At 39.7% G+C, this 17,550-nt stretch overlaps 1 protein-coding gene across 5 annotated transcripts in view; it reads right to left on the bottom strand.

Moving 5' to 3' along the window:
* LOC132402017 (cytosolic phospholipase A2-like) overlaps positions 1 to 17,550 on the bottom strand; it is a 153,059-nt gene that overhangs the window by 30,682 nt on the left and 104,827 nt on the right. For all 5 annotated transcript variants that reach the window (XM_059984470.1, XM_059984468.1, XM_059984469.1 and 2 more), the window contains 2 exons: positions 13,159 to 13,254; positions 2,344 to 2,412 (listed from right to left, as the gene is read on the bottom strand). In XM_059984470.1, the coding sequence (XP_059840453.1) occupies positions 2,344 to 2,412; positions 13,159 to 13,254 (165 nt within the window). The remainder of the gene's footprint in view (positions 1 to 2,343; positions 2,413 to 13,158; positions 13,255 to 17,550) is intronic.

Below are 17,550 nucleotides of genomic sequence, written 5' to 3'. Positions count from 1 at the left end.
TCCAAGTGAGGCCTCACCAGTATAAAGTCTCAATATTACATCTTTGGTTGAACCTAACTGGAAGACCACAATCTGTGCGGATTGGTGATAACTTATCCTCCTCGCTGACGATCAACACTGGCGCACCTCAGGGGTGTGAGCTTAGCCCACTGTTCTACTCTCTAGATACACGACTGCGTGGCTAGGCATAGCTCAAATACCACCTATAAATTTGCTGACAATACAACCATTGTTGGTAGAATCTCAGGTGATGACGAGAGGGTGTACAGGAGTGAGATATGCCAACTAGTGGAGTGGTACCACAACAGCAACTTGGAACTCAACATCAGTAAGACGAAAGAGCTGATTGTGGACTTCAGGAGGGGTAAGATGAAGGAACACATACCAATCCTCATAGAGGGATCAGAAATGGAGACAGTGAGCAGCTTCAAGTTCCTGGGTATCAAGATCTCTGAGGATCTAACCTGGTCCCAACATATCGATATAGTTATAAAGAAGGCAAAGACAGCGACTATACTTCATTAGGAGTTTGAAGAGATTTGGCATGTCAACAAATACACTCAAAAACTTCTACAGTTGTACCATGGAGAGCATTCTGACAGTCTGGCATGGAGGGGCTACTGCACAGGACCAAAAGAAGCTGCAGAGGGTTGCAAGTCTAGTCAGCTCCATCTTGGGTACTAGCCCACAAAGTACCCAGGACATCTTCAGGGAGCGGTGTCTCAGAAAGGCAGCATCCATTATTAGAGACCTCCAGAACCCAGGGAATACCCTTTTCTCACTGTTACCATCTGGTAGGAGGTACAGATGCCTGAAGGCACACACTCAGTGATTCAGGAACAGCTTCTTCCCCTCTGCCATCCATTTCCTAAATGGACATTGAATCTTTGGACACTATCTAACTTTTTGTTTTAAAAATATACAGTATTTCTGTTTTTGCACATTTTAAAAAATCTATTCAATATACATAATTGATTTACTTGTTAATTTATTATTTTTTTTTCCTCTACTAGATTATGTATTGCATTGAACTGCTGCTGCTAGGTTAACAAATTTCACGCCACATGCCAGTGATAATAAACTCTGATTCTGAATTCTAGTCCTCTTGAAATGAATGCTAGCATCACATTTGCTTTCCTCACCACAGACTCAACCTGCAAATAAACCTTTAGGGAATCCTGCATAGGGACTCCCAAGTCCCCTTGCACCTCAGTTTTTTGTATGTTCTCTCCATTCCTTCTGCTAAAGTGCATGATGGTACATGTCACGACGCTGTATTCCATCAACCATTTCTTTGCCCATTCTCTTAATCTGCCTAACTCCTTCTGTGGCCTTTCTACTTTCTCAAAACTATTTGCTCCTCCACATACCTTCATATTGTCTGCAAACTTTGTAACAAAGCCATCAATTCCATCATCTAAATCACTGACATATAACGTAAAAAGAATTGGTCCTAACAGACTCCTATGGAACACCGCTAGTCACCGGCAGCCAACCAGAAAAGGCTGCCTTTATTCCCAGTTTTAGCCTCCTGCCAAATGTCCACTGCTTTATCCACGCTAGAATTTTTCCTGTAATACCACGAGCTCATAGCTTGTTAAGCAGCCTCACGTGTGGCACCTTGTCAAGGGTCTTCTGAAAATCCAAGGATACAACATCAACCAAGTCCCCTTAGTCTCTCCTGCTTAAGCATGGCAATCACTTCACACGCCAGCAATCACTGATCGAGATTCAATACCTGCTGCTACCTATAAGGAGTATGTACATTCTCCCCACGTAGGTTTCCTTTGGGTGCTCACGTTCCCTCCACATTCCAAAGATGTATAGATAAAACTGTGGACAAGCTATGTTGGCACCAGAAGCGTGTCGATACTTGGGATTCTCCCCTGCAAAATTCTTACTGATTTGATTTGATGCAAATGATGCATTTCACTGCATGTTTCGATATAGTGATATGCATATGATAAATAAAGCTAATCTTTAAATCTTTAAAATGCTCCTTAAAGCAGTTAAGTCATCCCTGTTGGATGATATACTTGTACGTGCTGCTTGGGTGCACATTTTGTTTGTTATTGTGCTTGTGATGCATTTGTTATCGTTCCTATGAAGTGCCTTGATGTACTTTAAAGATTACATAGATGGAGGTTGTTGTTCAGCACTACTTTCTCAAACACTGCTCCCTACTGTCTCTCCACACACCTCACGAACAGCCAGTCCACCGCATGCAATGACCCTGCACATGCAAAGCAGGCACATCTAAAATTCAGGGTGAAAAATCTACAGCTTGGCTCAGATATGTTTTTCCCTCTAAAATCCACAGAGGCTCTGCATTTAATTTCTTACCTTTTGATTGTGATTCATCGTCACTGTCTGAACTGTCGTTTCCAATTAAATGTTTGGTTTGAATTTGGGCTGTAATATAAATTAAAAGAAATAAATCACCCAAGCATTACATTAGTGTTAGAAATCAGTCACTGAATTGTTTTATGTTAAGAGTCTGATCTCCATTTTCCATGAGATAAATAGCTCCAGGATTTCAGAACATCGGCAAAGGGTGAATTATCCAGACGATCTTAGTTCCTATATGGAGGGTGACCCCATACTCATCACACTTCTGCATATTGTTCCCAAATCCATTTCAGAAGCTTCACCTCCATTACTTAAATATTAGTCTTGAGTCAAAAGTTAATCATCTTTGTAAACAGAGTTTAGGTATCTGTAGAAGTTTTACCCCTCATGAGTCTTGTGTCAAATCCTTTCTTGCAGCACTCTCTGTATTCTTACTTACAAATACTAAATGCTTTCTATCATATTGTTAATTTTCTTGTATATCACCACACAAGGAATTATAACACTCAATAGGAAAGGATTATGGCACGTCGATTTTGATTTTAATCCTTCCTAGTGCATAGGTACTGTATTGAGATAGCCATGGCATTACACTGTGGCTGATTTAGTCAAGATCAACTGATTCAGTGCCAAAAATATCAAATCTGGAATTTATGATTGTCAGTCTTTTTAAAAATATAACAGATCAACATTTTACATGTTTGGTTATTCCTATCAACTATTTTCATTATATAAACCCCTCAACTTTCTTTCATGAACTTGTCACATCCCATCCTCCACAGTTACAATACAGGCAGTCCCTGAGTTACAGACATCTGACTTACGGACAACTTGCACTTACGAACCAAGGGAGGAGGACGCCATCTGCTATTTTAAGTCGGATCATGACTTAACACTGTTAACACTGTGTTGAGTGTGTAACTTTGTATTTGGCTTAAATATTTCTTAGCAAGATTCACCCTAACCCCCTCCCCCCTTTTCCAGTCAGCACTGCCCCCACTTATCCCAGTTAACCTGTCTCAGTGCGGGTGGACTTTAGGACCCGGAGCAGCACAAGACCCACGGCTGCTGCTGTATTTCTTTTTATTAAGTGCAATCGTGAACAACATTCAGATCAGAAATGCTGATCAAGTCAACTAGCTCCTAAAGAAAACTCTGACAGGCCAATCAGACGGTTCACTGCTGCTCAGCGACAGAGCATACAATTTGCAGTTTTCTGTTCCATTGACGGAAAACGATCATGATTGAAAAGAAAGTGGAAATAATAAAGCGAATGGGAAGAGGTGAAATGCCATCGGTCATTGTTAAAGCTTTAGGTTACAGTCGGTCAATGATCGGAACAACTTTAAAGATTACAGGTAAAGGATAAAGTGAGAATAATGGAGCATGTGAAAGGCCCTGCCCTGATGAAAGCTACATTTATTCCTAAATGTGGTTTAATAATTGAAATACATACATTTCTTAAGTGTTTTATATGCATAGAAAGGTAAAATATATACTATATACTAAGACAAATGTTTGATTAACTGAAGCTAAATAATACCGGATGTACCTGTTCTGACTTATATACAAATCCGACTTAAAGACAGACTCAGGAATGGAACTTATTTGTAACCTGGGGGCTGCCTGTTGAGAGTTTTACAAAGACAATTCTAGTTAAAAAATGAAATACGTTAAGTACGGAATAGTACAATTTTGTATGACTTTAAAATGAGAAGAAAATTATAATTGAGTGAATGGCCCAATATTCCCCCACTCAGTCCAATTGGTACAGATTTACCAAGCTGGAAAAGGACAGCTACATGGTACTATAATAATTATCAGCAATAGCTGGCTAAAGAGAGCAAGAGCATTGTGCCGTAGAGCCAGGAAAGAAGGAAAGATCAGCCAGAATTGGCTTGTGGATGTATTTTACTGATCACAATGCAGCAAAACTGATTTCACCTCATCTGATCTCCAGGGGACTGCACTGAGTAGAAACTGATATATTGTAATATAGCTGCAAGCTCTGTTACTAATTAAAATATATAATAAAAGAAATTGTAAGATTTAAACTATTCACTTTTATAAATATGAAGTGATGCTTAGATCAAAAACCTAAGCTGCCATCAAGCGTCCAGCATTCAAAAGGGCTGTAAAAAAAAATCACTTCAAATCTTGCTTTCAGCCACATAAAAATGAAGTTATTATTCCTTGCACTTAAAATAAGGAAACCATTCTTGGTTTGTTATTTGGTTGAGATGGAAACAGAAAATGAACTGTTAATAAACTCCAGCAGTTGCGTCTTCATAACGTAGCAATAAACATTAGTAACTGTTTGGGTGCAATTAAAACAAAACATTTTCCATTCGGAAGTAATTTGAATTATCAATCCCCTCCCAAACCACTGGTCTAAAGGGAGCCCCTTCCCGCACAGTACATGTTTACTCATACACATTTGGAAAGTATCAGGAAAGAGTCACTAGTAATTCCACATCACTCAAATAGAAGCTGGGAGTGTCAGAGCTTGAGTTCATATCTGGCAGTGTTCAGGCCTGGAGTAGAGCAGTGTGAGAATAGCTCTTTATCTTTTCCTTTATGCTTTTACTCTCGGCTAACTGGTGGAAAACATTTAAACTAGACGACCAGCACTGGGGGTTGGTCAGTAAGCTGGGGTGATCAAATACAATCTGCACGTGCCTACAACTGATGGGACTCTACTGATCGTTATTACATGTCACAAGGAAATATTTCTCGAAGGGAGTGCATGGCTTACAAAACCTGGGTCAAAATTCTTTTAGGTTTATCAATTGTTCATCACTTCTAGAAAAAAAACATAAATGAAAGCAAATTCTTCAGAAAGGTGCTGTAACACATTAAAGAGAGGGATTGTACGATTGTGTGAAGTTGGTTATACATTACAAGCTGCCAGAGGAAGTGGCAGAGGCAGGTACAGTTACAGTGTGCAAAAGAAATTTGGACCAATACATGAATATGAAATGTTTCATGGCACAGAGGCCAAATGTAGGCAAATTGGAGTAGCTCAGGAAGATTGGCATGGTCCACTTGGGCTGAGGGCTTACTTCCACACTGCATCTCTATGTGACTAATTCATTGCTATTGAAGCTAGCTTCACTTACATAGAGTTGGTAAGAACACACAAAATAGGACGTGACCAATCATACCCTCACACCCGCTCTGCTATCCAATATCATACTGGCTGAGTTTTCATCTCCAACACATTCCTGTACTAAATGATATCCAAAGGTGTCTCTCTTGAACATATTCAAAGACTCAAAAATGAACTCTTTGTCTTACAGAGCAACTAGGTACATTGCACTTGGTTAGAAGATTTGCAAGATTTACCAGCCAGTGGATGAAGAATTTTTTTTTGCTTCTGTCCTGAATGACTGAGCTCCTGTATTGAGGCGGTAGCAGCTAATTCTTTACATCCCAACATGAGGAAATAAACATTCCAGATCTACCCTGGCAAGCCCCAATGCTTGTTTTCAAATATTTTCTGGAGAGACCAAAATCTCCTTTCATTCCATGTAAACTTCCTGCATTTAGCAATAAAAATCCCAAGTTTTTTTCATGAATAGGGGAAAGCTCATAACATTAATAAAACTTAGAATTGTAAAAGCTCCACCGTGGACAGTCCCACATGCAACTACAAAAGGAGAAAGTTTAGACATGGGGCTAGTAAGCCCATCCTGTAAAAACCCAGAGCTACAGAAGCCCCTGGGAGAGGAAGAATTTTCGAAGATGGGCTAAACCTGGGGACAACGTGAAAGGCTGGCCCAGGACTGAGTTGCTGTTGATGGCCTTTACCCCAGAAAGGACAATGGGCTTAAGTAAGCAAACAGAATTGGAAAGAAAACGGTGACAATCCTGTTTGATCAAAGGAGACCATTCACCAGCAGGTCTGGAGACTGAACCAATTAGAATTTAAATTTGGCAGTGCCTGATTTGCTTAGCTAAGCAACACTGAGGGGAAAGAAATGAATGCAAGTCAAATTTAGAGCTCCCAGTCAATGCTGTTTCTTTGTTAATAACTATTCTGTATGTTAGTCGAAGCTGCAGGCCTGTAGTAAACAACCTCCACCAAATTGAGGCTGACTTAACAGTATGACTTATGGGGTGTATAGGATCCTTGCACTATCACAGTACAGATAGAGCTTTGTGTAAAACTCACAACAGACAGGAGAGTTGCTGCACTTGTAAACACCAGTATTTGATCTGGAAGTTCTGAATACTAGGGACAGCTAAAAAATGTTACGGCTTGCAAAACGAACTGGTGACATGGTTCCTCAATTGAAATGTATCAAGAAGTAGTTGACATGACCAGAATTCCAAGCTAAATACAGAAGGAAGTAGCCCGAAGGCAGACTTTTGTATACCAGCGGTAAACAACAAAATGGCATATTAACCCCACATGAAATGCATTTGTTGTGGCAGTGGAAGGAGGCAAAGTGAGCAAATAAAACAGAAACCACCGAGTTCTATCTAGACAGCAGAGAGGCTGATTTAAGCTTTATTTAACTTAAGCAAGTTATTTAGGTTCAAATTGACCAAGCATCCTGTTTAAACTAGATTGCTTCTCATGATTAGTCTTCAAAAAAAATTCTTTTGAGTTGCTCATACTTAACCAGATCTTATCTGTTTCATATGCATAAAAATTCCATGAGTGAACTATTGATGTTAATCAGTAAGACAGAATCGGCTGTCTTCCCTCCACCTCTCTCATTTCATGCCTTCATTATATCCACATAATTTCAAGTCATTAAGACCTTCTATTTCACACGTATTTTGTGAATAATGTCAAGAGTATTACAAATCCAGTTGCTTGCAATGAATTCATCCTACTTTAGCCTTGAAGTGGATTCTACAAGACTTGTACAAATCCTTATATAAGTGTTGTTACCACAGAGTTACACAGATAAAATACTGGAGGAAGTCAGCAAGTCAGGCAACATCTATAAACAGTAACACACACAAAATGCTGGTGGAATACAGCAGGCCAGGCAGCATCGATAGGGAGAAGCGCTGTCGACATTTTGGGCCGAGACCCTTCGTCAGGACTATAAACTATAAACGTCTATAAACAGTCAAAGTTTTGGGGCAAGATCCTTCCTCAGGACTGGAAGAGGAGGAGGAAGAAGCCTGAATAAGGAGGTGGGGGAGGGGGAAGAATATAAACTAGTAGGTGACACCAGGCGAGAGGGAAGGTGAGCAGGTGATAAGTGGAAAAGGTAACAGGCTAAAGAAGATATCTGTGAGGAGGAGAGTGAACCTCGGGAGAAAAGGAAGGAGGAGGGGCTCTAGAGAGAGGTGACGGGTAGATGAGAAGCAGTAAGAGGGAGCCAGAATGGGGAATAGTAAAAGAGAGAGAAAGGGGTGGGTGGAGAAATTCCTGAAAGTTCATGCCATCATGTTGGAGGCTACCCAGGTGGAATACGAGGTGTTGCAACCTGAGAGTGGCCACAACGTGACAGTACAGGAGGGCGAGGACTGATGTATCGAGTTGCATCCCTTTGCTGTTTCCGTCTGTGGAGCCACTTGTAAATTCACTTTGAACGTTTGCCAGCTCCTCTATTTTCAATGAGGAAAAGCAACTTTCATACCAGAAAGGCTTAAATTATAATATTGAAATAAAGTTTATAATCTTCTTATCACCATGAACGTTTAACAATACCAAATATCCTTCCAGAAACAACCATTTTACACACAGTACGCAAACTTTACTTAAAGGGGAAACAGAAGCTCTAATCGGGACACGAGATAAGTGAGGCAAACACTCCACTTTATCACAGATCAGCTGGATGTTGGCTTAATACAGATATGCTGCAGTGGTCAGCTGGTGACAGGAAAGGCGTTTCTGGCAGCAGATGGCTGCTGGCTGCCAACACTTCCAAACTGCATCATAGGCTGAATGTTCTGCAGGCTCCCATGAGAGGCAAAGTGGGAGCATGAAGTCTTTCTGTGAACTTTAGAGGAAGAGAAGCTGCAAATACTAGTTTCCTTGTCCTGATCAGGTTACACTGAAGCACAATGCAATACCGGTCTGGGAGATGCTGCATGGGTATTTTCAGCATTTTTCCACCTTTATTTCACAGCTCCCCACACTTGCAGTTTTGTCTTTTTATACAGCAACCAATCTGATGGAAAGCAGTTTCACACAGATGCTGCCTATCAAATGAGTGTTTCCAACATTGTCGGTTTATATTTCTGCCTTCTGAGAGTTAATGGGCTCACAGACTGTGTAAGAAACTCTGGGACTGAACTTCTGTAAGTTTCTCTTATTGTCCTAAATTCCACAGAAACACCAGATTAATCTAAAGAGTATGTAATAAAAACAAGCAAGAGACAGCCACCACCCAAGTGTGAGACAGGGAAAACTGGGGATTGACCAGAAGTGTTGCCAACATACATAATCAAGAAAATGATGACCAAGGTAAATGTCCATCAAAATAGCAGTAAAAGGACACGAGATTAATCACGGCATGCTGTGTTTCTTTTTCACATTTTTGGAAGTGACGGTGAATTAAGCCAAAGATATTAGTTAAATAATACTGGAAAAATCATACAACTAGATGCTGGAAATCTGAATTGAAAGTAAAAGTAGTTATCACTCAGTAGGTCAGGTGGAAAACGTGAGCTCACGGGAAAGGGAATGGAATTGGGATGATAGCAGGAAATCCTGCCTTTGTGGCAGGTGGAGCAAAGCAGTCCTCTTCCCCCATCCCCACAATATATGTCATGCTTCACCAACGTAGAGGAAGCCACACATCAGATACAATAGATAGATGCACAGACTTACAGGGCCCAAATCATGATGAGGGAGGTGGAGCACTTCGTAAACTTGAAGGGATAAATGCCAGAAGGGAAATCAGTGGGGACGGACAAGTGAACAAGGAGGCGACACTACACCTGTGACTGCATGAACATCTCTAACTTCCGGTAACTTCTCCTCCCCCATCCCTTTCTCTCTTTTTCCATTCCCTATTCCGGTTCCCCTCTCACACCCCTTCTCATCTCCTCACCTGCCCATTTCCTTTCATGGTCTACTGTCCTGTCCTATCAGATTGTTTTTTCTTCAGCCCTTTTATCTCTTGCACCAAATGCTGCTTAAGCTGGTTGAAGTGTCTACATTTTTCTCCATTTTTTTAAAAAAAGCAAGAATATAGCCCAGTTTAGAAAAAACTCAACACACAACACCAAATGATTAAAGGGGGAATAAAATGAACAGAATATAGGGGAAAATAAGAGAAGCAGTTAACCATTTGATCTTTCACACTTGCTCTGCCATTAAATATAAGCATGGCTAATCCTCCATTTCGATAACATTTCTTTCCTGATACAATTTGCTGACTTCTAGGTCTAGAAATCACACCAGACAAATACACCAACTTGATTTCTACAGCCCTCTATGGTGGAGAATTCTAAAGGACCATCTGTTTCTGAGTAAAGACATTTCTGTTCATCTCAGTCCTCAATGTCTTACTCTGTATCACGAGACTGAGAACCCATGGGAAACAGCTTCCTTGCATCTAGTCTGTCAAGCCCTTCTGTTCATTATTCATTGACTGTTCATTATTTTAAACTCTTGTGATGGCAGATTTTGACAATCCAATCTCTCTCCACAGACAGTCCCAGCATCCATAGAATCGGTTTGATGAACTTCCATAATATTACTTCTGCACCACTAGGGATGGAGAGCAAAACTGCCCTGTAAAGTAATGGGAAGGAACCTGGTTTGGTAATTCTTAGAGAAGATTTGTTAGAAATGCTGCAAAGTAACCTAAAATGATAAATTCTAGAATGCCATGCTGTACCTTTAGGTTTATTGTAACCTGAATCCAATTGTGTCTCATTTAAACTAGATTATATGTACTTCTCAGCTGGAACAGCAACAAAGAGTTGTGCCCTGACTGATTTTTCACCTCCTTAATCAAGGGGCACTGAAGATATTTTCAAGGTGTTCCATAACTCTCAAAGACAGAGACTGAACAGAGTCTGTCAGAGAATGTCTGCAATGTCATAAAGGACAAACCACTCATTCTGTGAGAAAATAAATATTTCTACATTGTTATACATACAAGAAATACCAAATATCACACATGCTCAGCTAATGTGCAGTTTTGGTCCCCTAATCTGAGGAAAGACATTCTTGCCATAGAGGGAGTACAGAGAAGGTTCACCAGATTGATTCCTGGGATGGCAGGACTTTCATATTCAGAAAGACTGGATCGACTGGGCTTATACTCGCTGGAATTTAGAAGATTGAGGGTGGATCTTATTGAAACTTATAAATTCTAAAGGGATTGGACAGGCTAGATGCAGGAAGATTGTTCCCGATGTTGGGGAAGTCCAGAACGAAGGGTTACAGTTTAAGGATAAAGGGGAAGCCTTTTAGGACTGAGATGAGGAGAAACATCTTCACACAGAGAGTGCTGAATCTGTGGAATTCTCTGCCACAGGAAACAGTTGAGGCCGGTTCATTGGCTATATTTAAGAGGAAGTTAGATATGGCCCTTGTGGCTAAAGGGATCAGGGAGTATGGAGAGAAAGCAGGTACAGGGTTCTGAGTTGGATGATCAGCCATGATCATACTGAATGGCGGTGCAGGCTCAAAGGGCCGAATGGCCTACTCCTGCACCTATTTTCTATGTTTCTATAATAAGTTTGACTGTACGAAGCCCTCTGTAAATTTTTGCAATAGATTAATGAGCACTATCTGCCATTGATAAACATTGTTCAGCACTCCGAATTGGAGATTTTTAAGAAACTATTAATAGCAGAGTGCTTTTCATGACATCACCTGCTTACTACAAGAGACTGAACTTGAAATATATTTCACTGCTTGTGAAACATTAGGGAAATCCTGTGTAATGTGATATGTTATAATACATTTTATGACATCTTGGGTACTAAAAACAAATGAGTCAAAACAGTATGCTGACATTTACAGTAAAACATACAATAGGCATTAAAGCCTGAAAAACTGCTTAGCATAATCAACATTTGTGACACTAGGGACATCAGGGAGAAATTTCCAGTATCTAGTTCTGTGGTAAACAGCTAAAACTAGGATGTTTCCGTCCGAGATGTCCCTTCCACATACACAAGCCTTGAATGCATTTGTGGTCCTACTAACAATATCCCTAGCAAACATGGCAATTACAACAAAGCCAAATTATTTCCAAAAATATATGGCACTGAATAATTAATGTAGTAACTTTGGAGTCTCATTGTTCCAGATTTCAAATATCAAAGTTTTGAAAAAAAAGTTTAAAGTTATTTTCTGAAAACATTTTCTTCCACTGTGAAGTTTCCAGATTCCTGTTTTAGTGTGCATAGCATCCCAAATAAGTGAAAGTAATCCCAACTATTTTTTCAATTAGTTTTTGTACAGAAAATAAATGAAATTAATTGGGGTGGCGGGGGGGGGGGGGGGGGGTAGTTGGCTCATTTTGCATCACCTGATGGTGTAGGATTTCTAGGGCAATCCCTTTTCCATTTAACTTTATTTAACTCATTTTATGATCATGATTTTATATTGAATGAAATACTCTGATTGTACTAATTGTTTTAATTTGATTGAAGGATACAGTGTATTCTGGTTAATTGGGACAGCTGCTTACTTTGGACACTATGCCGCTTAATCGGAACAGGAGACTGTTGCCGAGCAGTTTCTAACCAGCGTTAATATCCCTAATGATCTTGGCCCAAAATGTCGATTGTTTATTCATTTTCATAGATCCTGCCTGACCTGCTGAGTTTCACCAGAATTTTGTGTGTGTTTCTCTTACTAGTGTCAGTAGCATCATTTGTGTGGCCGTTGGACACTACACCATGTTTAGAGTTGCCTATGTTCATGTTGTGTTGTCTATTTGGGCTGATGGACACAGATTCAAAAATTGGTGATTTTTGATCATTTTGATTTTTATTTTGACTTTAAAAGGTTACGACACTAATTCATTCAGGAAGGCATTCCATTATTTGTATTAGGGGTCTACACTGATTTTGTTAATTTACAGTCAAGCAAAAGAACACGGTAGTGTACACTGGATGAATCCCTCCATTGATAACTACCAGAAACTAATACACAGTTTTATAGTACTGTATTAGTATTGTCAGAGTTCTAATATGTTCTGTATTTCATTTAAATACATGATTTGTTAATCAGTTAAATGGTAATTTGTCTTTTTACACCTTTTTAAGTATGTCCTTGAAACTTCAGCTAATTAGGACAGCTGCTTAATTGGGCCAAAATGTACTGGTTCCGATATACCCCAATTAACCGGAATTCACTTGTTTCAGTCCATCTGGTTTCTTGTTCCACTCTGAAGTGCAAAAGCACCCCTCTAGAGGGCACTGTGCTGACACAACTCACCAGTTTGCAGATCACAAACTGAACCTTACGTACCCCATATATTGTTGATTGCATCTAATTTTCTGCAGAAGTACACAATTTCCCCTTGAGTGATTAAGTCCAACTTTCTGAGCTAAAGGTGGCAGATAATTAACTGATACATGCAATGAGCTCTGGGGAAAGGATTAATGTTTGTCCAGGGCCTGTAAGAGTATGTTCCAAAAAGGTTATGAAGAACATTTCAGTGCTTCTGAAAATGCATTCATTTCTAAATCCTAGAAGTGTAGAATATTTTGTGAGGAAGTTGCACGTAGGTAAAGTAGGGATTTTCTGTGATTGTTGCACTGTTGAATGTATTGGGAGTGGGGGCATGAAATAAAGAGTATGATAAATAGTACAATAAAACAATTTAAAATCTTATGCTGAGGCTAAAGAATGAACAACATGAGCAGTACCTAGCTCTTCTTCCATAGTGGTGCTGCCTTGGTTGTTGGAACTGCTTACTCCAAGCACTCGATTGAACAGTATGGAAAATGCACTGCCCCAAACACCTATCAATGCAATAAAGGAACACAAAATTAAAACAATAATGATTCCACTAAAAAAAAGTTAATACTACAATATGTATAGAAGCAAAATGGGAGAAATTCAATGTGGCTGAGAGTGAGAATATTGACTACCAGTTGCATTTATGACTGACATCTTGTTCCTCTGAAGAGGACAGACCAAGTACAGAGGTGCGTATAGCCAACAGCCTGTACTCTTGCCCTCACGTACAACCAGTGACCAAGGAAAAATTTATCCACACCTCATGTGCCTCATCAAAAACTGGATGAGACCATTTGACTGAAGTACAACAAACTGCATCATACTGATCTGTCTTTTGCCCACTGTAAAATAAGGTCAATGAAATGACTCTGTTGGCACCCTGTCCCTCCTGAGCAGCCCCATTGTTCTTCATTGAAGGTAATATTTCTGCTCCAGTAACCTCTTCCTAGCAACTGAGCCAGGGACAGGTCAGATTTTTATGCACACGAAGCACTAAATGGTGTGGCTCATGTTCCCATTTCATTCTTTATTTTTACAGCTGTCAAGTACTGCGTTCTTAAAAAGGCAGCTACTATGAAAATACTCAAACATTTAACAGAAGAGGAAAGAGAGCTAAATGTACATCCTTACCTTTCAGTAGCATATGGTAAGGCAAAATGCAATAACTCATTAAAAATTGTGCTGCTCTCTAGATGTGGGGAAAGACAAGGGTCATTGAAATTAAATGTGCTAGCTTCAAATTAAATTCAATTCCTGAAGCAGTTCAACTTGCAGTACAGCTATTGTAGCTGATTGGGTGTCCAGCACTCCAGTGGGAAGAAGACAAAGAAGTATGAAGTTAGTTTTACTAATTTGAACTCAGAAGTTAAAAATCTATGGATCTCAATGAACATTAAAAAAAAATCAGGAAAAATACATAATGTAGAATAAATCCACATTCCCTACTTTCATTATTACGAAGTTAAAATTATTTTTTTTTATCTGAAGATCGTCCCATTTGTTTTAACAAAGACAGAGTAAGAATTCCCGTAATTTATTCTTGGAGGGATTTAATTTCATTGCCAGGTTAGCTGAATAGTCCCAGCTCAGATACAAATTATCTGCCCAGGAAGAGCTATAAAAAAAATTTACAAGTGGTATCCTAAACATTTTCCCAATCATCACTTCATCTCCATTCTTGTTATCGTTGGTCCAATTCCTGCAAATAACCCCATCGATACTGATGGCCTTCTTAACACTGCTTGATCATCTTCTTCATTATCACCCCAAAAATCCAATCAATAGCAAATCTCTTTAACCTGAGATATTTGGAAGCCTGGAAAATGAATTGCTAGAGAAGAATTGCTGGAACTTGTGGTAGGAACTGATGATGCCTACTGTGATCCATTAAAAACCTATCTGGGGACAAATTCCACTCATTTATGATCAGACTTCCTATAAAGCTCTGGAGAAGTCCAGCCAAATGCAAGTTTATTAATTTAATAAGAGTTTTCTTTTAAGCAAGTCGACTTCCCACTATAAGATGATGGCTGATTTTCTTTTCCCTCTCAACCCCATTCTTCAGCACTTTCCCCAATCTATAACACCCTTACTAATCAAGAACCTATCGACCTCCACTTTAAATATGCCCTATGACTTGAGCCCCGCAGCTTTTTGGGACAGATTTACCAACCTCTGGCTAATAAAAAAAAGCCTTCTATCTCTGTTCTAAAGCAATGTCCTTTTACTCTGAAGATAAGCTCTTTGGTCCTAGACTTCCTTGATATTGGAAATGTCCTCTCTGTATCCACTCTGTTCAGGACTTACAGCAGCTTTCCAAGAGATCCCCTTCATTATTCTAAATTCCACTGAGTATAGTCCAGAGCCGTGAAAAGCTCCTCGTACAGTGGCATGCAAAAGTTTGTGCACCTTGCATGGTCAGTACTTGGTAACACCCCCTTTGGCAAGTATTACAGCTTGTAAATGCTTTCTGTAGCCAGCTAAGAGTCTTTCAATTCTTGTTTGGGGGATTTTTGCCCATTCTTCCTTGCAAAAGGCTTCTAGTTCTGTAAGATTCTTGGGCCGTCTTGCATGCACTGCTCTTTTGAGGTCTATCCACAGATTTTCAATGATGTTTAGGCCAGGGGACTGTGAGGGCCATGGCAAAACCTTCAGCTGGCGCCTCTTGAGGTAGTCCATTGTGGATTTTGAGGTGTGTTTAGGATCATTGTCCTGTTGTAGATGCCATCCTCTTTTCATCTTCAGCTTTTCTACAGACGGTTGGATGTTCCCTTTCAGAATTTATTGATATTTAATTGAATTCATTCTTCCAGTGAAATGTTCCCCATGCTGCTGGCTGCAACACAAGCCCAAATCATGATTGATCTACCCCCATGCTTAACAGTTGGAGAGGTGCTCTTTACATGAAATTCTGCACCCTTTTTTCTCCAAACATACCTTTGCTCATTGTGGCCAAAACATTCTATTTTAACTTCATCAGTCCACAGGACTTGTATCCAAAATGCATCAGGCTTGTTTAGATGTTCCTTTGCAAACTCTGACGCTGAATTTTGTGGTGAGGATGCAGGAAAGGTTTTCTTCTGATGACTCTTCCATGAAGGTCATATTTTTGTAGGTGTCGCTGCACAGTAGAACAGTGCACCAAAATTCCAGAGACTGCTAAATCTTCCTGAAGGTTTTTTTTGCAGTCAAAAGGGGATTTTGATTTGCCTTTCTAGCAATCCTATGAGCAGATCTCTCGGAAAGTTTTCTTGGTCTTCCAGACCTCAACTTGACCTCCACCGTTCCTCTTAACTGCCATTTCTTAATTACATTATGAACTGAGGAAACAGCTACCTGAAAACGCTTTGCTAACTTTTTCTAGCTTTCTCCTGCTTTGTGGGCATCATTTATTTTAACTTTCAGAGAGCTAGGCAGCTGCTTAGAGGAGCCCATGGCTGCTGATCATTGGGACAAGGTTTGAGGAGTCAGGGCATCCATAAAGCTTTGAAATTTGCATCACCTGGCCTTCCCTAACATGACTGTGAACAAGCCATAGCCCTAACAAGCTAATTAAAGTCTGAGTCCTTGGTAAAAGTTATCTGAGAGCTCAAATCTCTTGGGGTGCCCAAACGTTTGCATGGTGCTCCTTTCCTTTTTTTCCCACTCTAAAATTGTACAGAACAAAAATAATATACTAATCTTGATTAAAACATTGAAAAGAATGTTTCATCTTTAACTTTATGACTTTTGGAGATCAATTCATCTTTTACTCACTTAACTATTCACAATAACAGAAATTTTGACCGGGGTACCCAAACTTTTACATACTACTGTACATTAACCCTTTCGTCTTTGGAATCATTCTTCAAGACCTTCTCAAATGGCAGCACATCCTTCCTTGGAATTGTGGTGCAAAACTACTTGCAATACTGCAAACGTGTTCTGACCAATGCCTTATAAAGCCTCTGCATTACATCCTTGCTTTTATATTCTAGTACTCTTTAAACAAAAGCTACAATTTCATTTGCCCTCCTTACTACTGACTCAATGGCAAAATAACTTGTAAGAAATCTGACACTAGAGCTCCGAAGTGCCTTTGCACCTTTGATTTCTTAATTCTGTCCCCATTTAGAAAGTAGTCCACGTCTTTATTCTTTCGTCCATGCATTCATTCCCTATGTTGTATTCTATTTGCCACCTCTTTGCCAATTTTCCGAACCTGACCAAGTCCTTATGAACACCGAATGCTTTCTCAACACTACCTAGCTCTTTATCTTTGCATTATCTGCAAATTTGGCCACCAAGCTTGAATGCCATCATCTGGATCATTAACATATAAAAGTAGAAAACGTATCACCATTCACTGCAAAATAGCTCTAGTCACCAGTTGCTAACCAGAAAAGACCCTCTTTATTTACACGCTTTGCTGTCAGTCAGCTAATCTTCTGTCCAGGCTATCACCTTTCCTGCATCACCTTTTGTTTAACAGCCTTTTGTGCAAGACTTTGGAAATCCAAGTATACAATTACTGACTCTCCCTTATCTAACCTGCTTGTTACTTCCTGAAAGAATTCCAACAGGTTTGTCAGGAAGGATTTCTCCTTAAGGAAACGATGTTGGCTTCACCTTATTTTAAGCTTCTAAGTATTTCAAAATCCCATCCTTAATATGGACTCTAAAATCTTACCAATCACTGAATACAGGCTAAACAGCATATAATTTTGTGACTTTTGCCTCTTTCCCTTCTTAAAGGGTGAAGTGACATTTGTAATTATCTAGTCCTCTGGAAACATTCCAGACTCAAGTGATTCTTGAAT

Source organism: Hypanus sabinus, chromosome 11 (assembly GCF_030144855.1).
Source record: "Hypanus sabinus isolate sHypSab1 chromosome 11, sHypSab1.hap1, whole genome shotgun sequence".
NCBI classification, from domain to species: Eukaryota; Metazoa; Chordata; class Chondrichthyes; order Myliobatiformes; family Dasyatidae; genus Hypanus; species Hypanus sabinus.
Note: the sequence above shows the minus strand (reverse complement) of the source record. Positions and strands in the feature narration are given on the sequence as shown.